At 34.4% G+C, this 26,643-nt stretch overlaps 1 protein-coding gene across 2 annotated transcripts; it reads right to left on the reverse strand.

Annotated features, from left to right (window-relative positions):
• Positions 1-513: 513 nt before the first annotated feature.
• Positions 514-25,398, reverse strand: MYL1 (myosin light chain 1). Of its 2 annotated transcripts, none has more exons than XM_054478308.2 (7): positions 25,135-25,398; positions 12,723-12,750; positions 8,630-8,773; positions 4,504-4,677; positions 3,979-4,056; positions 1,385-1,427; positions 514-826 (listed from the first exon to the last, which is right to left on the reverse strand). In XM_054478308.2, exons 1-6 carry the CDS (start codon positions 25,264-25,266, stop codon positions 1,399-1,401), a joined length of 585 nt encoding a protein of 194 aa, XP_054334283.1. In that variant the 5' UTR covers positions 25,267-25,398; the 3' UTR covers positions 514-826; positions 1,385-1,398. The 2 variants fall into 2 exon arrangements, with proteins under 2 accessions (XP_054334283.1, XP_054334284.1); XM_054478309.1 differs by lacking the exons at positions 12,723-12,750; positions 25,135-25,398 and adding exons at positions 13,001-13,025; positions 13,780-13,853.
• Positions 25,399-26,643: the final 1,245 nt, after the last annotated feature.

Consider the following 26,643-nt stretch of genomic DNA (forward strand, 5'->3'; position numbering starts at 1 on the left):
TAGACATGCAAAGGGGAGGGAATCATATTTGGAGAGAGAATATTAATAAACAGGATCTTGAGTTCTTAAGCAACAATCCCATCCCAGAGGGTTTTTTCTTAAACTTATAGCTGAATGGTCACTTTAAATCTTATCCTTGAAGACATTAAGTGAGAAGGATCAAGGGCTTGCTAGACTTTTCTAATAGGCCAGATTGTCACTAGAAGTGAAATAGATCAAGCCATGAACAAAATGATTTACACAAATCCAAAGAAACCTGTTTTTGCTTTAAATTACCTGTATAGTTTTTATAAAAATGTCTCTTATCTAGTTTGAATTTCCTCAGATTTCTATTTCACTTTTTCAATAACATATGATTATCTTTATTATTCAATTTGTTATTGCTATGTAGACTGCAGTGATTTCTTCTTTTAAAAGTTTATAATTTGTCAATATTCTCTACATTTAATAAAATAATTGAAGTTTTAAAAATTATTTTCATTAAGAAAATAAAAATGCAATGTGACTTGAACATTCCAGACTGACCAAAATTGTTTATTGATTTATTAAGAATGTTTGTTGATTCATGGCAGATAATAAAGAATTGTGCTTGGATTTGAGATTGTCAATATTTTATTCTTCTCATCTAGAGCAGCAGACACTTTGTTTATGTGGTATGAATTCAATTCAGAGAAAAACCGAAGATGTATAAAAATTCAGGGAGTTGCTCAGTCTTGAACAGTCCAGATTGCTTTGTTTTCCTGAATGATGGTAAACAGATCTGGAGAGTTTGTCATGGGTGTGATTAAAATAAGTTTCCAGCCAGTCTTCCTAAACAATGCTTGTTCTGTAAAGAAAAAGGGAAAATGAATTAGATATTGATTGCATCTTTTCAGAAAGAAAACTCAGGAGGAAATAATGTGAAGTGTAAGAGAATAAAAAGCGCAAAGTGAATCAGCACTTACAAGATGAGACATTTCCTAGTTGTAAGAACCTGTTTGCAAGTGCTTGAATTTGGACTATTATAACACGGTTTTAGAAACTGTTAAAAACTACTTTGGTTATCCAAAAAACGTTTGCCTGTGCTTTTATTAGTGTTCTGTTCCAATCAAATTAATTAACTATTCTCTGGTTTGTTGAGTCTCCACTGCATAATCGTAGTACAGTCACAAAGATAGAATTTATGAGTGGAAACAAAAACCTCATAAGTTTTTGCTTATACGCTCGTACAAAAATGCTCTATTTCTAAATAACCCATCTCAAGGCATTAATATTTTCTAATTAATATAAATATCTCTTAATTAAGAACCAATATTCATCTACAGCATATAAACTGAAGCTGTCAAGTTTTTAAAAACACAATATCAAGAAAGCCTTAAATATTAAAGAGGGAACTGGTATATACCTTGAGAGCTCCATTCAGATAGACATGATGTGCTTGACAAAAGCTGTAGGGGCAAAATAGACAAAATAGACAATTTAGAGTTAGGAAACAGTCAAATTTAATAAAAGAGAGGTTTAATGAGTTAGCGCAATCCTATTTTTAGCTGTAACAGTAGTTTCTTTTGTTTTGTATTTAAGATGTGTATAGCTCATAATTCTTAGTAGTGGATTGATGACCTTTGCCCTGATTTTGCAAATTAATTTTTTGAATAAGTGGTACATTCACATACATTTTTATTTTTAACATGGGGTCTCATTGTGTTGTCAAGGCTTGACTCAAACTCCTGGGCTCAAGCAATCCTCCTGCTTTAGGCTCCCAAGCAGCTGGGACTACGGGCACATGTCACGGTGCCCAGCTGTGGTTAAAATATTTTCTTTAAAGTATGAAAGGGTATATAACAACAAAATGTTTCCCACCACTGTCTGCTAGGCAACTGGTTCCCCTTTTTATAGCTAAATTGACAGAGCTGTTTATGCATATACAAGACCACATAAATATGTTTCTAAAAATCTTTTTACACAAAAAATGGCATACTCTATACATTGTTTTGTATTCTTTTTCAACTAATAATTTATCTTACAGATATTATAACTGTACATAAGAGTGTCCCTATTTTTTAGGGCTGCAGAGAATTTCACAGCACAGTAATGAATAACCATCTATATATGGTCATCTCACTTGAGTGAAAGTATATCTAGAGACTAAGTCTCTCCAGAAGTAGATTTGCTGCAATTAGTACTATCACACCATCACCTAGGGGTTTTAACAATATGCATTCCCATCAGTAAAACATGAAATTGCCTGTTTCCATACCCTCTTCTCAGCCTAAAGTGTGCTCAAACATTAATCTTTGGCAATCAGCTTATTGAAAAATGATATCTCAGTGTAGTTTTATATTATTATTATTATTTGAGACAGAGTCTTGCTCTGTTGCCCAGGCTGGAGTGCAGTAACGCGATCTTTGCTCACTGCAACCTCTACCTCCCGGGTTCAAGCGATTCTCATGCCTCAGACTCCTGAGTAGCTGGGACTACAGGCACGCACCATCAAGCCCAGCTAAATTTTGTATTTTTAGTAGAGACAGGGTTTCACCATGCTGGCCAGGCTGGTCTGGAACTCCCGACTTCAAGTGATCCGCCTACCTGGGCCTCCCAAACTGCTGGAATTACAAGTGTGAGCCACCATGCCCAGCTGTCCGTGTAGTTTTAATTTGCATTTTTAAAAATTATTAATGTAGTTTGTCATCTTATTTTATTCATTTTATTTCCTATGAATTGTCTGTTCATGTACTTACTAATTTTCTATTCAATATGATCTTTTATTAATTTGTAGTAGTTCTTTTTTATTAGGAAAATTAGCTCTTTCTGGTATTAATTGAAAATTTTTTTTTCTGGTTTGCTGTCTTTTGACTTTGCTTTGGTGGCTTTTGCCGTATAGATTTTTTAAAGTATGTGATTAAATTTGTCAAGATTTTCAATGCCTTCTGGTTTTTGTGTCACTGTTAGAAAGAAAAAACGTAACCACTCCAAAGTTATAAAATTAATTCTTCCATGATTTTTGTGCTCTTTATGTTTTTAGCTTTTACATTTCACATGTAAATTATTTGAAATTTGTCTTGGCATAAAATTCAGATTTGACTTCACTTTCTAGATGACTGTCTACTTGTTAAACAATATTTATTGAATGATTCAATATTTATTGAATGTATTTATGGTAATAGCCAAATGTGAAGAATTGTCGACGGGGAAAAAAGTGAAGTTTAATCAAGATTGTCAGTGAAGATATGTTTGGCTAGGCCCTTTGATTTTGTCCTCTTCTCCCTCCTTTTCTTTCTTCTCCTTTCTTCCCCTATCATTCTCTTCTCTTCTTTGTTTTTCTCTTTTTGTCTTTATTTATATGTAACTTGATTCATTCTCTTTGGGGATAGAAATATTTTTAAATTATCTTACAAATTAAAAAAAATTTTAAATTTGTAAATTATATTATGTATGCATCTTTGTTTTGTGTAGTGCATTGCTTTCACACATTCTGGGTGAAGCTGCTGTAAATTGATAGTAGGAATTAAACAATTGGCAACTGTGGGATGACTTTCATTTAAGCAATAACACTAGACAAGGAGGAGAAGTAAATTTTAGCACCAGCCTGGCCATTAGTGATTTGACCTTCACCAAGTAACTTAACCTCTTTGGCCCGAAGTTTCATTTTCATAATTGCTTCATATTAGTAAATGACTTTGAGATTTCTTCAAGTTTAATATTCTATTAAATTTGATTCTGACATCAGCCCTGTCTAACTCATAGGGATGTTCTGAAGATCTAACAAAAAATACATGTGAAAACACATTTTAAGCTTTAAAACAATGCACAGTATTGCTAAAACACACTGGAATAAATGTTATTTATATGTTCAGATCCTCATGTATCTTTTTAGAGTTATGCAATTGATTGTCATATGTATGTCAATAAGGAAGGAAGAGGAAAAGAAGCTCAAAAGGAGCCCATCATCAATCTGATCAGTTAAGAGTTGCTGTAACCACCAGTGAGCATCGATTCTACCTTCGTAGTTGATGCAGCCATTGGAGTCTTCTTGACCTGCCATCAGGGCTTCCACTTCTTCCTCTTTCATCTTTTCACCTGATGAAACAAAACTCTCCTTTCAGAAAGACCACGTGATATTTTCAAAATCCACCATAGGTCATCAGTCAAGGGCTTCTGGAGACTAAATTCTTGACATATAGGAATTGTGACTTTCCCATTCTTTTGGTTCTTAATATATTGTCAACTAATTGGTTTTTGAATGAGTTAATTAATTAAATACACATTATCCGTTGGCATACAAACTGTGTCCTATAAGAACTACCATGCTTTCCTTTACTTATTAATTACCAATATTTTAAGTTAACATTTTCACCAAATTCACTGTCACTGAGGCCAATTGAAATGGTCATTAAGTTTTGACTTTTTTTTTCCCCATTTTCCCTTTGTAGTCTTTCCTCCTATTTTGGTGATGACATGATTCTCCTGTCATGTTCTTTTCTATATATTCTGTCTCACTAAGTCCACTGAAATAAATTCCTTTACCCAGGGTGGCTAGAACATGGCGGAGTTCGGCACCCATGACTGTGCCATTGCCTTCCTTGTCAAAGACACGCAGACCCTCAACAAAGTCTTCGTAGGTGCCCTGGTCCTTGTTGTTGGAAATGGCTTGCATCATAGGCAGAAATTGTTCAAACTCAATTTTCTTGGCATTCAGCTCTGTAAGAAATTGCAATTTTGAGGGTTATTAGCTACCATAATACTAACTCTGAGTCACAATTTAAACTTGGAAAGTTACTCTAGGTTATCTGAAAAACCTTCACACAGCTTAAATTTCAGCTGGTAAATTGCTAAAATATCAAGAATATTGTAATAATTAATGGCATGAGGTCTGGAGTTCCAGTGCCTGAGCTTTTATTCCCAGTCTACCGTTTGCAATGTTGACAGTGCACTAGTTAACCTTTTTGTGCCTCAAGTTATCATCTGTAAAATAGAGATAACTAATAGTGTTATTGTGAGAACTAAATGAGCTAATGAATGCAAAGTTTAATAGAATACCTAGGATAAACTGAGTGCTTAATAAGTGTTAGCTTTTTTTGGTATTGTCCATTTAATATTTCCCATAAATACTTGCAAGCAATAGAAAAATGCACTGAGATACAAAAAATTTATTAGTGGATTAATACAGTAAAACTTAACTTTAGTACATACTCCACCTTTGTCCCCAGCTTTTTGAGGGCCTTCCCTTTCTTTAAATTTTAAGTAATTTAAGAAGTTTACAAGGAGAGAGTGTGTGTCAAATATTTTGTGATCTCCTGACTTCTTTGTACCTTAGAGGCCAGGAGATGATAGGACTTTATTATCTTCTGACAAGGTAAATCTTATTCATGGAAAATCTGGACAATCTATTTTATACTATCCAGTTGTATGCAAATGGGTAAGGTTATGTATTCACCAAATCAAATTTTTTTTACTACTCGTCTATATTTCTATTACACGCAATTTATATTTTTACATTGAAATTATATTGAGTAATATTTAAAAAATTAAATTTGAATGCTGAATAAATGAGTATTTTACCAAATAATTGTATTAAAGATAGATGTTGCTAAGTTGGAAAGTGACATTTAAAGGTTTCAGCCAGGCACAGTGGCTCACACCTGTAACATCACCACTTTGGGAAGCCGAGGCAGGTGGACTCCTTGAGCTCAGGAGTTTGAGACCAGCCTGGGCAACATGGCAAGACCCCATCCCTACAAAAAAATAAAAAACAAAACCAAAAAAGGCCAGGCATGGTGATACATGCCTGTAGTCCCCAGCTACTTGGGAAGCTGAGGTGGGAGGATTGCTTGAGCCTGGGAGGTGGAGGTTGCTGTGAGCCAAGATCACGCCACTGCACTCTAGCCTGGATGACAGTGTGAGACCCTATCTCAAATAAATACATTAAAAAAATTAAAATTATGTTTGGCTGGGTGTGGTGGTTCACGCCTATAATCCCAGCACTTTGGGAGGCTGAGGCAGGATTGCTTGAGCCCAGGAGGTTGAGGCTGCAATGGGCTATGATCATGCCACTTCATTCCCCCCTGGGTGACAGAGTGAGACCCTGACTCAGAAAAAAAAAAAAAAAGAAAGAAAGAAAAAATAAAAATAGGGTTTGCCCTATTGCTTGCTCACTTTATCTCATGCCCTTGGCTTTTCTACATGATGTAATTGGAAATTTCCTTCCACAGAAAATGAAGTAAGCAGGGTGATTTTGAGTTTTCCTGAAATCAAGTTTTCTTCTAACAAAGGAAGGCCACCAAAGAATTTTCAACTGTCAAGGAAAAGAAAAAGATTATTTGTTACCTCACACCCCTCTCTCTGTTTCCTAATGGCAAAGATAAACAGCCTGAATATCTACTTGAAAAACTTCAGTTTTGTATCTCTTTCAAAAATTATTTTCGATTGACACATACTAATTGTATGTATTTACAGGGTAAAGTGTGATATTTGGATACATGTGTATAATGTGTAATGATCAAATCAGGATAATTAGCATACCGATCATCTCAAACACATCATTTCTTTGTATCAGGAACATTCAAGATCGACTCTTTCAGCTATTTGAAAATGAATTGTTGCTAGTATAGTCATCCTATAGTGCTTTAGAACACTAGAACTATTCCTCCAATCTAGTTATAATTTTGTATTCATTAACTGACCTCTGGCTATCTCTTATTCCCTCCTCTCTTCATTAAAGATAGATGTTTGGTAAGTTGGGAAGTGGCATTTAAAAATAAGGTTTCTGTTGGGTGCAGTGGCTCATGCTTATAAACCCAGCACTTTGGGAGGCCGAGGCGGGCAGATGCTTGAGCTCAGGAGTTCGAGACCAGCCTGGGCAACATGGCGAGATCCTGTCTCTACAAAACAAACTAAAACAAAACAAAAAGTAGCTGGGTGTGGTGGTACACATCTGTAGTCGTAGCTACTCAGGAGGGACTAGAGCACTAGAATTTATTTAGAATACTAGAATTTATTCCTCCAATCTAGCTATACTTTGGTATTTAGTAACCAACCTCTGGCTATCTCTTATTCCTTCCACCCTTCCCTGTCTCTAGAAAGCACTACTTTCTACTTCTCTAGATCAACATTTTTTAGATTCTACATATAAGTGAGAACATGTAGATTTATCTTTCCATCCCTGGCTCATTTTACTTAACATAATGTCTTCCAAGCTCATCCATATTGCAGTAAATAATAAAATTTCATTTTTTATGGTTAAATAGTATTCCATTGTGTGTGTGTGTGAGTGTATATATATATATATATATATATATATATATATATCTATATATATCATATTTTCTTTATCCATTCATCTGTTGATGGACATTTAAGTTGATTCCGTATCTTGGGCATCGTGAATAGTGTTGCAGTAAGCATGGGAATACAGATTTTTTTTTGACATATTGATTTCCTTTTCTTTATAAATATACCTAGTAGTGGGATTGCTGGATCATATAATAGTTCTATTTTTAGTTTTTTGATAAACCACACTATTTTCCACAATGGTTGCACTTACATTCTCAGCAACAGTATATAAAAGTTCCCCTTTCTCTGCATCTTCCCCAACATTTATTTTTTGTCTTTTTAATAATGACCATTCTAAGCAGGTAAGATGGTGTTTCATTGTGGTTTTTAATTTGCATTTCCCTGGTAATTAGTGATATTGAGCATTTTAAAATATATCTGTTGGCCATTTGCATATCTTCTTTTGAAGGATGTCTATTCAGTTCATTTGCCCATTTTTTTATTGGATTATTCGTGGGTTTTTTTTTGGCTGTTGAGTTTCTTATATATTTTGGATATTAATCCCTTGTCAAACAATTTGCAAATGTGTCTTGTCTTTTTTGTTTGTTTTGAGTATCATTTTCCATTAGACTATTATACTTTTCAATAAAACCATTGGGATTAAAAAAAATTTCCTTATTCTAGAATAATGACTGGATTTCTAGATTGAGTAAATGACTTCTGCAATTTTGCCACTTAAATTTATCACTGATTTTTTTCCTAGGATTATCCTTGTGCTCTGTCCTTTGACACCCTGCTTCTAAAGCAGGGTGTCAAAGGACAGAGCACATGGCAGTCAGCATGTATTTTTCAGTTGCTTGACAAAGTTGCAATTTCATTTCCACAGCTTTTATCAGAGGAGAACTTCTCTAGAACTGTGCCACTGGAATTTACCCAGAATTGTTTATAAAGTGTTTTAAGTCATATTTAACATCTTTGCCAGAATGTGTTTTTGCCTTTGAAGATTTGAAGTCTGAAAAAATGTGCAGATTTGGATATTATTTCATTACATTAGCCTTTAATTATGAACATTCGAAACGATATTAGCATTAGGTATTATTTTTAATATCTAATGCTTAACATTAGATATTAGCATGACATTTTACCATGCTTGCAAATTCTCAAAGGAAGTTTAACTTATTTTATAAAGAAAAAAGCTGAGACTTTCTATGGCCAAGCGGCACACTTACAACAATCAAGAATAAACTGAGCCCTATTATGTGAAACATTTTTAAATCAATCTTTCTCTCTGTCTCACACACACACACCACACACACACACACACACACACTGCTACACACTTCCTATACTTCCACACTTCTTGGAAAAATTGATGGTTTACCTTCATTGCTGGGGTTTCCCAGAACTTTCCTGACCTCTGCATTGGTGGGATTTGTGCCCAGAGCTCGAAGGACATCACCGACCTGGCTTAAGGTGATCTTGGAATCACCTGTTCTGTCAAACAGGAGAAATGCCTCCTTGAATTCTGCAAAAAGCAAGAAACATTAGAGTGCTCTTTTCTTCCTCTAACCTATTAATTAAACCTAACTCCATCAAAAATTCTGTTCAAACTCTTCTGTTTTACAACTTCTGCCAACTGTGCAAGTTGTTATCCTGGATTCTCTTTTTGTATCTCCAACTATCATTGGCAAAAACTTAGCATTTCTTTTTGGGGTTATTTTAAAACAGCATTTCCAACTTTAAGTTGCCTGTTATTGTTAATCGGATATGAAAATTGGAGCTCCTAGTTATATTCATATTTCCTTTATGTGCCTAGAAAGCTGGATTGGGTTAAAAAATTCTAAGGCCTTGAGAAATTTTAATAATCTCTCATATAATTAACAAGATGAACAAAATTTCAAAAAGAACAAATTTTCAATCAGGCTCATGGTACGTGATGTTAACTCAAACTTTTCAAATTATATAGAAAAACCTCCTCTTGAGGTACAAATTTCCTAGGTTATCCCTTTAACCAGTTTTCTCCAGTAATAACTTTATTTTTCAGGAAAAATTTAGAAAGGTAAGACAAATCTACACATTCTATAGTTTATTAACTAATGTGTGACTCTATTAGGCTCCTCGTATAATCAGTTCAGAAGGAGAAATATTTGTTTTGGTATGTTGCTGTGATAATCTTTTCATACTTTACCCTTTTATCAAATAATACATATAACATATGTTGCTATATCAGCTTTAGAATTTCGCTATGCCTTGTGATTACAATTTTATGGAGAAAATTGTAGGTTCACATGCAGTTGTAAGAAATTATACAGAAAGATCTCTTGTATGCTCTGTCTGGTATCTTCCAGTAGTAACATTTTGCAAAATTATGTTATCATAACTAAGATATTCACATTGGTAGACGCCATCAATTTTAGTCACATTTTCCCAGTTTGCTCGATTCATTTTGTGTGTATGTGTGTGTATTAAGTATACACAGCCATTCCCATTCTTTTATGAATACATATTTTAAAGTGTTCTCTATTCTAATTGTAATAATTGTATTGATTACTTTCTCTAAATTTCATCATTCTCTTTTGATAGAACTGGTTTGACTTTCAAAATTATAGTGACAAAGAATTTAGAAATGTATATCAAAGACAGAAAGGGTGCTACTATGGATCTGGGGGCCAGTAAAACCATTTTAATTAGAACTTATAAACTAGATTACATTTTCTGGGAAACCCAAAGGTACTGCTGGTGACTTCTAGTTAATATCAACAATACTCAAAAAATCATTTGTGAATAAATTGGTAGAAGTGAAAGCATTTTTTTTAGGCTATCAGTGGTTTCAGATCAAAAGGTGCTGTCTAGATAGATCACTCAGAAAAGTATTCCATCTTGCTAGTCCTCCATCCCCTAATCTAACATGGCACTGACATTATATTCACAATTCACTACAGATCATGTTACCATTATTTGTTAAAATTTACCCCTTGAATTCTATGCAGTTTGACTACAGATCAATTCCCTAAGCTAAAAAACTTGCTGCAGGCACTGAGAAGTCATTAGTCAAATATTATTTTTCATCTTTCTAAGGGACATGTGAAACTGAACTATTCTTGTTACTGGGTTCAGGCTTTCATGGACAGACTGCTCAGCAGGCTCAGTATTACCCTGGTCAGATGCCGAAGTAGAAATAGGATTTTATGGGCTGTAATAGAATCACTCTGACATTAACACTTTTGGTGATTTAAAGGCAGAGACCAGAAAGACACTATTTTATTACCCCAGATTTTTAACCCAAAGTTTAGTTATTCTCTTGAAGAATTAATACCAGGGCTGGTTATACTATTTTCCAGGGGCTGGTTGCCTGTTTCTTTTTAATACAATTTGATTTGGATACAGCCATTCCCATTCTTTTATGAATTGTCTATGGCTTTCTTCACACCTCAGTGAAAGAGTGGAGTTGTTTTTACAGAGACTTTACTGGCAGCAAAGCCTAACGTATTTACTATTTGGCCTTTTAAGAAAAAGTTTGCTAACTTCTGGTCTATAATAGTATTGTTCTAGAACTTTTTGGTAATAATGGAATTATTGTCATTCTGGGCTGCCCAAAAAGGTGGCTATTAACTGTTGCTCTTGAACACTAAAATGTGACTAGTGCAAGTGAGGAAAATGGATTTTAAATTTTATTTTTAATTAATTAAAGTTTAAATAGCCACATGTGGCTAGCGTCTCCTGGAGAGCACAAAACTTAGACCTTTAGAATGCTGTAATTTTCCAGTTTTTGCACCCTTTCCTTCAATCCTGTGATAGATTCCAATAGAGCAGCCATGAACAAAATTCTTTAACCACTAAAGAAGGAAACAAACTAAAGAATACTTTCATTTAAGAAACTATAGGTTTTCCACATAATTTAAAATGCTTACATTTGTTTTCCTGCCACAAAGAAAACAGTACACTACACCCATGTTTACTGAACTTCTGTGTCTAAAATCTATTTCACAGATGGAATAAAAGGTTTAATGCTCAACGTTAAATCCTTGAGTCCTTGCAAGGGTTTTTAAGTCTTCCATTGCTTGATCCTACAATAGTTTTGCCACAACAACTGTAAATTAGCTATTTGAGAGGACTGGGATGCAGTAGGTGACAATGTAGCAGCATCACTAGTTAAAATGCATTAAAAATCAAACAAATTATGGTAGAATCGCCAACTGTTTTCAATGAGAAAAAAGTCCTTCATGGTATAATTTCAAATAATCTTGAGTTATGAGTTACCAAATCATCTAATCTGTCTACATGAGGCCATCAACCATGATACAGATGCATGTGAGTCTGTACTACAGTAAATATCCCTTTTTCTCAATTTATGTTCAAATATGAACTATTTCAGATGCAGAAATAGACTTGAAGAAGGTGGACTCCTTTAGGTAGAGAACTGAGTATTTGAATAGGTTCTTATTAATCACCTATAATTGTAATTATTTATATTTTCATATCATAATATATGTAATATAGACATACTACTTATGACCAATATTCTAATTTATACAATATTTTGAAGCTATTTTTTTCTCCTCCTTCCATCTATAGGTTTATTTGTGTCTCAGTTCATTTAGACATGTGACTCTTTCACTCCATAAAACATTCCTCGCTGTACTTTCTAATGAAAACATCAAGCTCCTGTGGAATATGGGATCTGTTGGATCCAAAGACCCAGAGGGGAAAAGGTTGACTTTTTAGGGAAACTATTCAGATTCTCTTGAATCTTAAGAGTTTGGAGTCTCCTAGCTAGTAATTGTTTTTATAAAATAAATTTTTAATCAACTTAAACTAATGTCAGATTTTGCTCCTATCACTAATTCTTTGAGTCATTGAGAAAGTCCTGTCACCTCTCTGGAGTCTGTCTTGCATATCTCAGGGAGGGGTTAAACCAGGAGACATTTAATGTTCCTTCTACAGTTCTATGATAAATTAATCCTTCTTCTTTGTTTCTGAATTCATTTTTGTTCTACAACTCACTATGTTATCCATTGAAATGATATAGGTTTAGTAATTGGGCAGTTTTATAATCAACTTTGTTTTTCAAATTGACAATTCAGACTGGCCAAATCTCTCTTTAAGGATTATATTAGCAATTTAGCCATCTAAAATCTACATCTTTTTGGGAAATATATATATATATATATATATATATATATATGTATGGTATTATCTATTGTATCAAATTGGTTTTATTTAGATATCAGCAAATATAAGGGCCTATTTTGTGGTGCTTATCTTTTGTTTGTTAAACCTTTGATTACTGAGTATCAGCAAGGGTTTCAGGTTGAGCTAATTTATATTTAGAATGATCGAGAGCAATTTATATTCAGAATGGCAACACCAGTGGGGATAATTAGGAAGAGCTAATCTCATCCCAAGGGAGTTGGTTTTCACACATGCCATCTTTATGAGTGTGCACATTTAACAACCATAGCTTTTAAACTTACCATCCTGCTGTTCCTTAGAGAACTGGATCTGTTAGAAAGAAATTGACCACAAAGAATGTTTTAACCAAACAAAAATGTTCTGATTTTTACTTGTATCCAGCTCATTCCCTGAGTAATCTTCAAAGTAAGCTCCAAAAGTCAGCCTACTTTTCAGAGTTCAGGCGTAGCTTGGACACTAACAGGTTGAGCCATAGTAACATGCCTTGAAGATAAGTAATATTGCAGAAACTAGGCAGTGCTGTGCCTACATCTGTAGCAGAGAAACTCAATTCACTTACCAGCAATCTGGTCAGCACTGAAGGACTGCAGTGGCGAGGATGAGAAAGAAAGAAAAAAAAAAAAACTAGTACTCTTTCAAATGCATTGACAGAAGAATGAGCGCTTGTTGCTCTGAGATTTTTAGGAAGCTATGTAGGTGTCTTGGCATAAGAAGGTTGCCTTAGGATACTTTTGAATCTAGGAACATAAAAAGCTATTGCAAAAGATAATTAGGGAATATCTTTCTGTATCTTAATGATTTAACAAATGCTACATTTAATACTTCCTAGAAAAATAATCCATAGTATATTTAAGATATGTCTAATAAGATACATGGTGTTAAAGTACAGATATACACATTAAAAAGACTACCTTAAGTCTGTCTTCTATTTAACCAGTGCTTAAAAAAATAGTATACAAAACCCAATGCATCAAAAGCAGTTTACTTAGTTTTAGCTATCAGCATCACTGGACTGTATTTTAATGTATAATATTTTGCTGTTGCTACAGGTTTTTTTCTTCTAAATTTAGATATAATGAATCTTATGTGATACAGCAAGAGTTGGTGAAGCATAAAGCACAGCTCTTGGAGGATGTATTTTTCCAGCTGATAAACAGCTCTAATTATTTTCTCCTATCTTTAATGGATCTCAACAAAACCCAAAAGTAGATACTAAAGACTCATGTTGAACATGTTCTCTCCTCAGTTCCATTCTTTGCCTATCTTTCTTCTCAATAAGATCATATCCTCTATCTATTTTCTCCTATAAATGACAAATTATTGTCTCATAGGACCCACCATGATGGAGCGGCTGGGCGGCAACACAGCAGGGAAGCTGAAGAGTGAGTTGAGGGCTGCTCCGGTCCCTGAGTGGGGTCCTCCCTGGCTGAGGCTTCCTTTTATTTCTGGGCAAGCTTTGACCTCACAGCTAGCATCAGGTTTCAGAGATAAGTTGCCACACCCCTTGGAGAGTTCTTTAGCTTTCTTAGGGCAAAGGGAAAGATGGATCTGTACCCTGAGAGCTATTTTTAGGTGACCAGAACCTTGGAGTAGACAGCCATAGTGAGATGGAAGCCTGTCGGTATTTTTATGGTCTTTATTTCCAAGATGTTCTCTTGGAGCATCTTCCTTTAAGAAGCTTCCTATTTGTTCCATGGCAGAAGAGCTTAGAATTTCTTTAAGGTCTTGGGCCAGACCCTTCTCTTGATGACCATGGACTTTGCGAACTTCGAGTCAGCAAGTTTTGGTATTAATGCAAGTTTTTGGATGGGACTGGTTTGGGGTTTCAAATGGCAACTGCCATAGCAGGAACATCCTCTGAAGTACTGTCCTTTATGGTAAAGTTCAGAGGACTTGAAAAGGCCATGCGCATTCTGCATGTTTCTTAGGATGCACCCAAGTGACAATCTGGTCAGGTCTTTCAATCTCCAATTAAAGATCACTCTTTTGCAAGCATAATCTAAGCCAGGAATAGTTTTGATCTCCGCTTTTCATCATTCTCCTTTAGTCTCCTGACGTTAGGTCCGGTTATTTTCCTCCCTCCTTGTTATCTTTATAATGGCCGAGTAGTCATATTTTTTTATTTTCAGAAGTTTTTCTAGGCAGGAAAGCTGATAGATCATTTTTACATTCTTTTACTCTCATCCTATTCATTTTTTTTTTAACTACACATAAGTTCTTACTAGATCATGCTGTTTCTGTTTCTACTTCTGCCTTGGCAAACACTCTATGGCTCAGTCCCTAGACCAAGAAGCCAAAAGAATGCATGGCAGACCTTGTGGAATACAAAATTGTACTTTATTTTATTTTATTATTTTTGAGACAGAGTCTTGCTCTGTCACCCTGGCTGGAGTGCAATGGCACAATCACAGCTCACTGCAGCCTCGAACTCCTGGGCTCAAGTGATCTTCCCAGCCCAGAATCCTGAGTAGCTAGGACTACAGGCATGTGCCACTGCACCCGACTAATTTTTATTTTGACTTTTTGTAGAGACAGGGTCTTGTTATGTTGCCCAGGCTAGTTTGGACTCCTGGCCTCAAGCCATCATCCTGCCCAGTGTTGAGATTACAGGCATGAGTCACCTTGTCCAACCAAAACTGTATTTTAGAATTTTAAAGGTATCTAGGGGATTGGCCAGCAATGGGTTTTCATGGTAGCTTACCTGAAAATAGCGGGCAACTCCCTTCTGGAAATGGTACTGGGAAAAGTGGTACAGGAAAAGATCCTCCTAGGATGTCCACTAAAGTTCAGACAAAATATTTATCAGTTTTCTACCTGTTTAAAGCAGCTCACAGACATAATGTATATTGGAGATTAACTGTAACTTGAGTACTGCTTCAGCAACTGTTTTTAGGGGGATAGTCACAAAAAACATGAAGTCTTCCCTTCTAGAAAGACATATACTTTGTAGCTTCTCCTCAAAACATTTCAGAAGAAATCAGCATTTAATATGCATATCACTTTTGGCTCTAAGTTTATAAGTAGGAACAAAAATCTCATAGAATCTTGAGTTCCAAAATTAAGATTGAAAATATAATTTTAAAATTATTAGTACACAGGTAAACATTTTCACAAATAGCTTGACATTTTGAAAGGTTATTGGGAAATGAAATTTAATAGAAAAATAAAAAATGCTTTGAATCATTAGGGGGAAATGGAAGGGAAAGACAAAGGTGGAAATGTGTAACTTTGAATATTACAAGATTTGGAATCTTATAATTTTTGACATAAATGAAAGCACCAGAGCCTACCATGTTATCTTTGTGTTCTTTTTTAGTTTTGTAATTATATTTATGTAATTATGTTATTAAACTTGAATTGTCTTATGATTATTGAGAACTAGCATATATCATTAGTTGAGCTAATAACTATAAATAATACAAAATTAACCATCAAAATTGCCCTACTAAACATAATTATTTTCATATTTAATAATTTTTTTCAGGTAAAAAATGTCCTTGCCTAGATAGAAAATATGGTTAATTTGTGTAAAATCTATTGAGTAAACTGGAAAGTAAGTTTAAAAGTTGTATTTAGGGCTGGGTGTGGTGGCTCACGCCTGTAATCCCAGCACTTTGGGTGGCCGAGGCGGGCGGATCACCTGAGGTTGGGGGTTCAAGACCAGCCTGACCAATATGGAGAAACCCTGTCTCTACTAAAAATACAAAATTAGCCAGCAGTGGTGGCGCATGCCTGTAATCCCAGCTACTTGGGAGGCTGAGGAAGGAGAATTGCTTGAACTCCGGAGGCGGAGGTTGCCATGAGCTGAGATCGCACCATTGCACTCCAACCTGGGCAGCAAGAGTGAAACTCCCTCTCAAAAAAAAAAAAAAATTAAAAAAAATAAAAGTTGTATTTATGCCAGGTGTGGTGGCTCATGCGTGTAATCCCAGCACTTTGGGAGGCCTAGGTGGGCAGATTACTTGAGACCAGGAGTTTGAGACCAGCCTGGCCAACATGGTGAAACCCTACCTCTACTGAAAATGCAAGAATTATCTGAGCCTGGTGGCATACACCCATAGTTGCAGCTACTCAGGAGGCTGAGGCAAGAGAATCACTTGAATCCGGGAGGTGGAGGTTGCAGTGAGCTGAGATCGCGCCATTGTACCCCAGCCTGGGCTACAGAGCGAGACTCCATCTCAAAAAAAAAAAAAAAAAGTTGAATTTATGTTATGAATAAGCTATTTCTAACAACTTGGATACTATAAAGTTTGTTATTATTATAATAGAAGCAGTTAAGTGGTATGCAGTTGTTAACTGTTTCACCCTAGTCTTTCTCCATACCTTTATCACATAGAGAATGCATTTAGATTTTTTTGGTACTTACTGAGAATCAACATAAATATTTGAGCACTTTATTTGACAACAGTAGGGAAGGCTACAGTATAGTCTAGAGAAAAACTGTAGTTTAAAAACTAGGAGACCTAGATTCTGTGCTCATAGAATAAACGGGAAATCCCATTTTTTTTCTCTGGCACACTTTTTTTTTTTTTGAGATGGAGTTTCGCTCTTGTTGCCCAGGCTGGAGTGCAATGGCGCGATCTTGGCTCACTGCAAACTCTGCCTCCCGGGTTCAAGTGATTCTTCTGTCTGGCTTACTTTTATAAATGACAAAACTTATCTTCTCTTTCTTCCTTGGGGTTATCATGATGGGGTAATCAGTCCTTTGAACAAGGGAAAATTAATTGTGTAATACGAATACACAATGTCAGCTGGTTTTGGCTTCAGTTCTCTATGTCATCAATTAGTTTTAAAGATCAGATTTACCTTACTTCTCTCTGGAATGCCCTCCTCTCATTGCTTCTTTTTAGAAATTAAATATGCGACAAGCCCTGATAACATTTGTTTCCCTTGAAAGAAACATTTCTTCTCTGTTTCCCCCAGTATTCAACATCACCCAGCTCTTCATCCCACTGAAAGTTTTTTAACCTTCCTGATTGTAAACTGGGAAGTGTAGGCCATTCCCGAAGTCATTTGTTTCTGATGTGGACCTAGATGTGAGCCTACCCCAACCTGTCTCCGATAGAGCACTTCCCTTGCCTTATTCTTAGGCTTTATCCCTCCATAACTCTCTATAGAATACCTTGTCTATATTTGAAGCTCAATAGATTTTCATTAAGTTAAAATTATTAGAACATGTATATCCTAAGCTCCCCCTTCAAATATAAACTTCTCCTCTAGAATGTTGTGTACCCTGAGGGAAAAGACTTTACTTGCTCAAAGTTAGCATGTTCATTTTGAATTATTGATATATGTACATTTATATTTCTAGCACCTTCCTTTAGATTTTATATCAATGTTTTTGACCTGGACTTCTAATTTTCCAATCCCCAATTTGCTCTTTTTAAGGCTCTTTTATATTCTAGCCTACATATTTGCTTATACTCCTAGTAAGCTAGTTACATTCCACATTTTTATGATTCGTGCTATCATTTGATGTTGGATTTAGGTAATAGTAGTCTACAACATTCTGCTACTAAAAAATTTTTATTACAATGTTTACAAATTCTTTTTTACTTTGAGAAGCATCTTTCTAATAGTAATAATGAGATTAGGTTAACTAATTAAACATCAGACAATATATATATTAGGTTGGTGCAAAAGTAATTGCAGTTTTGTCATTACTTTTGTACCAACTTAACAAAGAATTGAATTATAGAAAAAATATTAAAATGCTGTTAATCAAACAGCTCTGGAATTGATGTAGGTTAAGCCTTAGTAAAAGAAGAAGAGCTATAATTAAAGATTGTTGGGGAGACATGTAATGTCGAATACTGGGGGAAAATGCCCTGGGAAGGAACATGGACTACATTCTTCAAAGAACTCGACGGTCCTTGCAACATACAATGGGGACTAATGACTAGAAAGGCTAAATAAAGAAGCTAATATAATCAGGGCCAGTTTTCAATCAAAGAAAACACTGCTGTGTGCTCTCTGATTTAATGCCTGGCAGAGAGACCAAAGACCTGGATGTATATAAATCCTTAAAACTTTACCTAATTTTCACTCCAATCTCACAGAGTTTCTAGGAGCCACCATAAAAGGCCAGGAAAAGCACTATTTTGGAACTCTTATGAGTTTTGTGCTTCAGAATAACTCAAGTCGAAGGAAATAAATATTTTTGCATTTTTGACTTCAACATAGGATATACTTAGGCTAGTATATATATATAGTCTAGTTACTATAATATGGTATATAAACAGGGGAAATTAAGAGTATTGAGAATATGGTACCAGCCCAGTTTCTGTAATATAAGAGAATTAGATGGTTAGATTGCATAAATTGATCTGGTCTGAGATAAAATCCTTAATTTTGTGCTATGAAGTCCTAGATCAGTCAACTGAATTCAGTCACATAAGAGCAAAAACTCAACTATTAAAATAAAACAATTCAGACCTACAGGAACTAAGCGAGGTCTAAGTGAATTTTAATAAAAATCTAGAAACACAACCTGTTATACTTTTTCAGTTTTCTCCTTAGCTTTCTTATGATTAATAATTGGTAAAGAAATTTAAAGTTTTTTGAGAGCTGACCATACTTTTGTCTCCTTTGTGCATTTGTTTGCATGTAATTTCTTAAAAACCTATGTTGTGTTTTTGTTCATTCTTTTATTTTAAAAAATTCTTTGTGTGTGTGTTTTAAGACATAAATATCTTCTTCTTCCTGTTTGTCTGGAATAAAATTTCCTTTTGTGACAGCAGGGATAAGAATATTGGCATTGCCATTCTGGAGACTTCAAGAACTTGTGGAAAGAGAGCTAGATTGGGAATTTTGTTTTAGCTTTCTTATCATAAATCATGTGTCTTTTGATTAAATAACTTCTCTCATCTAGGCTATAGTTTCCTCAGTACAAAATATTCTACTGCACGATTTCTAGGATTCCTTATGTTTCTGCAATGTTGTGAATTTTCCATCCTTTTGTCAGTAGAATCTACTTCAACTCACTCATTTTAATGGGAAAGGAAGAATGCCTAAAAATTCAAAGGTAATATTAGTCTGAAGTAATTTAGATAAACAGGAATTAAACAAAACATAACTTCATAACACCATGTTCAAGCCAGTTGGATTTTTTTATAAACAGGAGACATATGCCACTGGGCATTTACTAAGTACTTTATCACAGTGAAAGGAAGAGTATAAAGTTGATAAGATGTAGTTATATCTTTAGGGATACTTTTCTTCTCTGGCTTCACTTCACTGTTAGGAATTTGTGACCAGAATAGCCAGAATTTATCATCCATATAATATACCTTTTAACTAGTATAATTGAAGCCATTTCTACTTTTATATTGTAATTTTTGCCCTTCAAATTCTGATTTGAGGTAAGAAACAAGCTGTAGAAGTTGTTATAGAAACAAACCACGGAAGATCTTATTTTTATATGAAAAGTATTTCAGTCTGAAGAGCAGCAGAAGAAAGTGTAGTATCAGCAGACTAAATATAATCCTTTCCACCATGAGTCAGATGGTGCTTAATACTAGGTAATTATGGAATGAGTTCTAAAAACAACTTGCCAGGGGTTCATTTGCAGCACTGAAATGCCGAGAGCTAAATTTGGCACAGTCACTTTATGGTCTCCTTGTCTTGCAAATATTTAGTTTTACTTAAAAGTGTTATTCACTATTAATTGGTGAACACCTCTCTACTTTTCAAAGCTGCATTTTCCTTTCGAAGACATTATCCATCAAAATATAATTCTAGAGAAAATTACAAAATGGCCTTTAATATTTTCCCACTTCTCTCCACCTGTTCTCTTCTGTTACAGCATAGACAATTGAAGGAAGAAATGTGATATTGATACCTAGTGATAGTGTCAAACAATTTCTGATTTGCTCCTGAGGTTATATTTACACTGCAAATGGATTAATACTGCAATTGGCTAACATTACAGTTGTATTAAAAATTAATTTGAACTATTAAAAGGCCAGAGTGAAAGAAAACAAACTTTTAAGATTATGTAAAGAAAAGTTAGAAACAACCTATACATATTTTTACCTATGTTTTTTGAATTAGAAATTGATTACATGTGTTCTTTTACTCAGAGTAGTTAGGGTTAAGGTTTTATCATATTGTACATGTGGCATTGTATTTCTGCGTACCATCCCAAAGAATATAGGTTGGGATTTCCAGTTTATATAATGCTGTTTATTTGTAAATGAAATAGAGATCTCATACCCTCCTTGGAATATTAGCCTGATAGCAAAAATTGAAGGTCATATTTGATGTATGTGTGTTTAATTAAACAAAACCAAAATTACTAAAAAAACTCAGTTTCATTATATCTAATAGCATTTGAAAAATATCCATTTTCCATTTACAACATCTTATAGGAAGATGGAACAAAATGAGTAGGAATATTTCTAGGTTCCTGATATTTCACCCTTCTTCTGTAGAACAAAACACCCAAGTTGTCAGGTGCTAAGATAGGGAAAAGCTATGGAGAACAGAATAGTAGTGAACAGTCAAGGTCAAAAGTCTTGGTGAACTTGCTCTGATGTGTCTGTCATCCCCTCTTCTGGTTACACAGGACTGTGCAGGGCAATATAAAAACCAGTCTACCTCATACCCTTAAGAGTAAAAAGGGCTCCTTTACACATTCTTAGAAACAGCAACTTACTTTTTATAAATAAGGGTGGTAGTTTCGGATATGGTTAACACAGTTGACTCTGGATTTTGCTTGCTAAGTTAAACCCTAGGTCCATCACCTAACTATTTATTTGATCATATGTATAGCACTTACCCTCTTTTAAGCTCAGTTTCTTTACTTGCAAATTGTGGATACAATAACTTCAGTGTAATATTGTGAGGATTAAATGAGATAACATGGCAAAGAGTAAATTCACAATGAATGTTGGTTATTGTTACAAAAAGCTTTATAGATTTCAGAGCCTTTTGTGGAACATGACTTCATTTGATTTTTCTCAGAAATTCTTCTAAAGGAAACTGGATTTATATTAGCTTTGTTGGAAATGAGAAAAAAGAACTTACAGATGAAGAAAAGTAATCCTATACCTGGGCCAAAACAAATTGGGTGCCACAATGCGTATAAAACTATCTGCCTCCACTGAATACCCATCAATAAGTAGGTGCATTTGGGAACATTAGATTTCTACCTTATATATTAAATTGAAAGTTTAAATCTTCCCAAGCATGTGGCCAATTGTGGATGCAAGATTTGTTATTTGATAGTTTCTGTCAATGCATTTTGTACCTTTACCACGTTTTATAATATCGCTCACAATATCTAGTCAGGGCTGACCTGATTAAGTGGTGAATACAACGAAAATTAAAACTCAAACAGCACAGTGAGAGACATGATTCACAATCCTATCACCTCACAGCAATACTGACATATAATGCATGCATCATGCAGAAAATTCACTTACACATTGAAGATCTACAATCTAGGTACATGGTTATGTTATTACTTTCATTATTTTGCTTGGTTGCAGTTTTGAGCAATGCGTATTCTTGTTTTTGAATCTACAACCGTACTTATGCTGGGTTTTAATTCCTGTAACTGCGATTCTGTTAGGCTGTGTTCTTTTGTTCTGGGTTACTGGAAGTATTAGCTCTCTGAAGGCAAAGAGTGCTTAGAACCACCAAGGACAATAACTTTAGTGTTCAAATATCAACAGTACTTTGTTGTTGAAAAGGGTACTCATAGAAAATCCATTAGGATTGGACATCGAGTAAGCATTCCTTGAGAGAGTATCATAAAATTTGTGTCAGAACAATTGAAGAAATGTTGTAAACTAATAACTAACAAACCAGGAAATCAGATTGGAAAGCACACTTAAGAAGTTGATAAAACTAATTAATTATATTCAAGATTATTCAAGATTTATGGGGGAATCAAATATATGGCTATTAAATTTAGTATATTACAATATGAAACATAGATATTAGCTGGGAATACTATGGAGAAATTAAATTTTACCATGACTATGACTATAGTACTACACAAAGGCAGTTATGATTAAACTACAGCATTACTCAAAGTCTAAAGGACAGCTAAGTTTCTAATCTTATATGATTTATGAAAGAAAGTCTATAATCCAATTAAGTTTTGTTCTTTATTGAATTTTCAGAAAGTTAATGAATACATATAACAGCTCTATTAGTTTCTTTAAAGTTCATTTTCTCTGCTTGAAAAAATTGTATAGCTTTTATGAGGTAATATATCTAGAAACATTATTAAGTGATTAAAAGCATTATAATATAAAATGTTTTAATGTATGTTTTAATTAGGCCTGTTACCTCCTGGGATAAAATTAAAGTTTATAAAATTCTTGAGTTGTATCACTTTCGTTGGCCTTGCTAGAATACATCTAAATATGCACTGATTTATTTCATATTAATGAATGCAAAGCATTGAAGACATTTACATTTCTTTACAAAAGTGTGTTAGTTTCCATTTGTTTCTCTTTTTTTTCTCTGTTGCAAATGGGCCTTCTGAATGGAAGATAAAGGTTTTTTTTTCCTGTTTCTATCAGATTCATTTAACTTCTTTTTGATTTGTGTTCCTTATGAGAATCCATCACATCTCTTGTTCTGCAATGAAATAATAAAGATGGAGCATACCCAATTCTCATAGAGACACTCCAGGGGTATTTCCTTCTTTTGCTTAGTTGTACAAGCTTATATTGTATCCTCACAATATTACACAATATTAAGCTTGTACAACTCAATTTAACATATTGACAATATGTCAATTTGTCAATTTAACATATTGACAGAATAATAAACAAATTTTCAAGATTCTGAAAAGTGTTGCTTCTCTGCTGACTATGAACAAGTAATTGGCTTAATTTCTGGATTAGAAAAGAGATGTTTTGTCTTTTCTTGGAGATCTCTCACCTGCCAAACTAAATTTTTATTTATGTACTCATTCTTACACAGTTCCTCAGGGAAGAAAATTAATGCCTGTTTTCATTAGTTAGATACTTCGTTTTCCTCTTAGGTAAACAGGTACATTTTCTTTTCTTTACAGAAGTTTGTAATACTGGATACAAACGGTAACATTGTCTTATAAATCACAATAAATACAGGACTAGCTTTGACACTGATTCATATCTCTAATGTTACTGTAGAGTGCAGAGTTAAAGATGAGGGACAATCAGAATTACTATCATGGCTATGATCTCACTTATTGTGTAATGTAGACAGTATGCATCTATAAAGGATACATTAACTAGGATTGCTGGAGATGAAAAATTTGGTTTCCTCGTAAAGAAATGTATGCATGCAGTCCTCAAGTTAGAAAAACATTTATCAGAAGACCTGACATGCATTTTTTTGTCCTCCTAAATGGATATCCATTAAGAATAGCTCTTAATATTATATTCTATGACCAATTTTTTTCAAATACTTCAAATACCTACAAACTAAAGATTAAATATTCATGATAATTTACTTATACTTTAAACAAAATTTCATGTTTAACTGGAATGTTATATAAATTATGAATATATTTAACTTCGTTACATAATGTCTCAGGGCGATCTAACTAAATATTTTTGGGACTTAAAAAATTCCATAGTTATATTAAATAGTCAATGAAATATTTGTTTATGGGTCAGCATCATAGTTACAAGTAAACAATGGTAAATTGGCAAAATTGAGATTTATTACATATACAACTTTTGGCTTAAGTGAAAAGATCACCTCATGGGTACTTTTGCTCATTGGTTTTCCATATAAGGCAGGTTTCCTTAGATAAAAATTTTCAAATTGTAATATGAGCCAATCAGAGCTCAGTGAATGAAGAGAAGGTGCACATTTAATGAGTCACATCACTGGAAGTTAACAGACGTACCTATTTTTCCAAAAGCAGATAATCTTTTGGCAGTTGAGAACTTTGATCACAGCAAAGTTTTGACACAATAATTAATCACATTTTTCTTAGTTCGAGATCAGTATGCAAATACTCTAAGACATAAGCTAAAAGCCATGTAAATAACAAGTTTTATAATTATTTTTGTTAGTTTCATTTAGAAGAAACTCACAAATTCTGAATTAAATACTGTGTATAAATAAACAAGATGACAGTTATAGTCACTGAAACACTTGAGTGCATAATTTTCTGCACTGAGATCTCATTTAGTGTTGTATCAAATTTTATTAGGCAAAGCTGAAGGGAGAATTAACTTGAATTGCAAAAAGTCTTCTTTTTCAGAAGAAGGAAAGCAACTGTCAAATACATAAAGGACAACTGGGCCATCAGCTGTTTTTAAACTTCTGGAAATAAGTAGGGGCTAAAACTTTCCTTTTGATGTAGTTGTGAGTAAGGGATCTGGTTTCCAGAGAGATTTTATTTAAAACCCAAACACTGGTTTAAATATTCTTAAATGCAACACCGTTAAACATATATACTTTTCTTTTAAATAGTAAAAGTGCAATTTAGGAGAAAATGGAAACTTGAGAATAAAAAATAGAGCAAGCACAGGCTTCACACATGATACCATACTCTAATAATTTTTGAAATTATATGCTGGCATTCATTTTTTAAAGCAGGATTCTCTTCTTCAAAATTTACCAGCTCACTAAATAATGCTATTCCTCTCAATGAAAAATACACTCCTTTGCAAGTTCCTAGAGATCCTTACTATTGAAAGATGTTTCAGTGACCAAACAATTCATCCATTTAGTTACCTTAATGGCAGAGAGGTCAATTTTTTCTTCTTTGGGTTTGGCTGGGGCAGGGGCAGGTGCAGGTGCCGGTGCCGGGGCTGGGGCAGCCGCAGCCGCAGCCGCAGGTTTCTTCACGTCTTTCTTTGGTGCCATTTTTTTTTAAAAGGGTGGGTTAAAAAGAGAAGGAGTTCCTCCAGAAGAACCTGTCAAGATGATTCTTGGAAGAGGAGTGGTGGTTGGGTTGATCCACAGCCCAGTGTCTTGAAGGCGGACCCAGAGTGTTAAACGGTATAAGGGCATGCATATATATTTCACTTAGTGCCTAATAGAATCTTGACACATGCGGCTGGATTGGACAGTTCTCTAGTCAAGGAGGATGGCATTCGGCTCAGACTATAAATGGAATCTAAAGGGTCAGGGCTTCATCAATTTTTTTCAACTCTCTTTCCTTTTTTTTCCCCCCACCTCCATATATAAAGGAGAAAGAAATATGACAAAGCCAGCTTCAGATACTTTGGTGACAGTGAGGTAGATTGACTGTACTTTTTCTTGGTAGAATTACAGTTCCGCTGAAGTTGTAAATCTTTTTTTCCCACCTTGCCTAAGAGACTTTACTGAAGGATTCCATTTCAACTTGGAATTTTGGCAGGGAGTATCACCAACTTTCACACAGCTCCTTTGCTCATGCTCCTCCCTCCTTGCCATAATTTGCAAGGAAATGTTAGTCAGCAGAGAGGTGGTGGTGGTTAAAAATAAAAAAGCAGACGTATAAGGAAAGCCTATCATGTCTTAAAGCGCCTTCCCTTCTAGAGAGCACAGACTCTGGCACTCTTTGTCTCCTTTAATTGTAGTGAATTCTATGCTAAAAACTTCAACATGACTTCCTATAATTTAATTTTCTTTGTATAATTTAACGAAGCATATCAAATGGATGGAAATGACAGCAAGATTTACCTTCTTGCAAAACAACTTTTCTAATAGTAAAGTAGCTTTCAATAAAAATAGATACTTATTTACTTTATTTTCTAAATGGTGTAAAGTCTAATTATTTATCACATAAATCTTTTGTCCATCCTAGAGAGACAAAATACATTTTTAGAGACATAAAGAGAGAAAAGAACTTTAATTATCAACACTGTGCAAGTTGTGGTAACTTGAAAGTTTTTCCTTTTCTGTCCTTGGTTTCCTCAGTTTGCAAGGCTAGACTCACATTGAGAAATATAAGACAACCAATGGGCACTTTATAACTTTGTATGTGGTAAATTCTGCCCAGAGAGGGGGTTACAATTAGTAATCAGTTATTTCTCAGTCCCACTCTCATTTCTGTTGTTTTAACTTGTGAGATATTTAATTAATGAGTAGTTATTAACTAGTTTAAAAAAATAGTTTGGGTTTTAAAAGAGCACATTTATACATTTTATATATATAAAGGATATATATACATACACACATTTACTGTATGTGCGTATATACATACACAGATACATTTACTGTATGTGTGTATATATACATCCATACATGTATACAAAT

This window comes from Pongo pygmaeus, chromosome 11, assembly GCF_028885625.2.
Source record: "Pongo pygmaeus isolate AG05252 chromosome 11, NHGRI_mPonPyg2-v2.0_pri, whole genome shotgun sequence".
In the NCBI taxonomy this organism is placed as follows: Eukaryota; Metazoa; Chordata; class Mammalia; order Primates; family Hominidae; genus Pongo; species Pongo pygmaeus.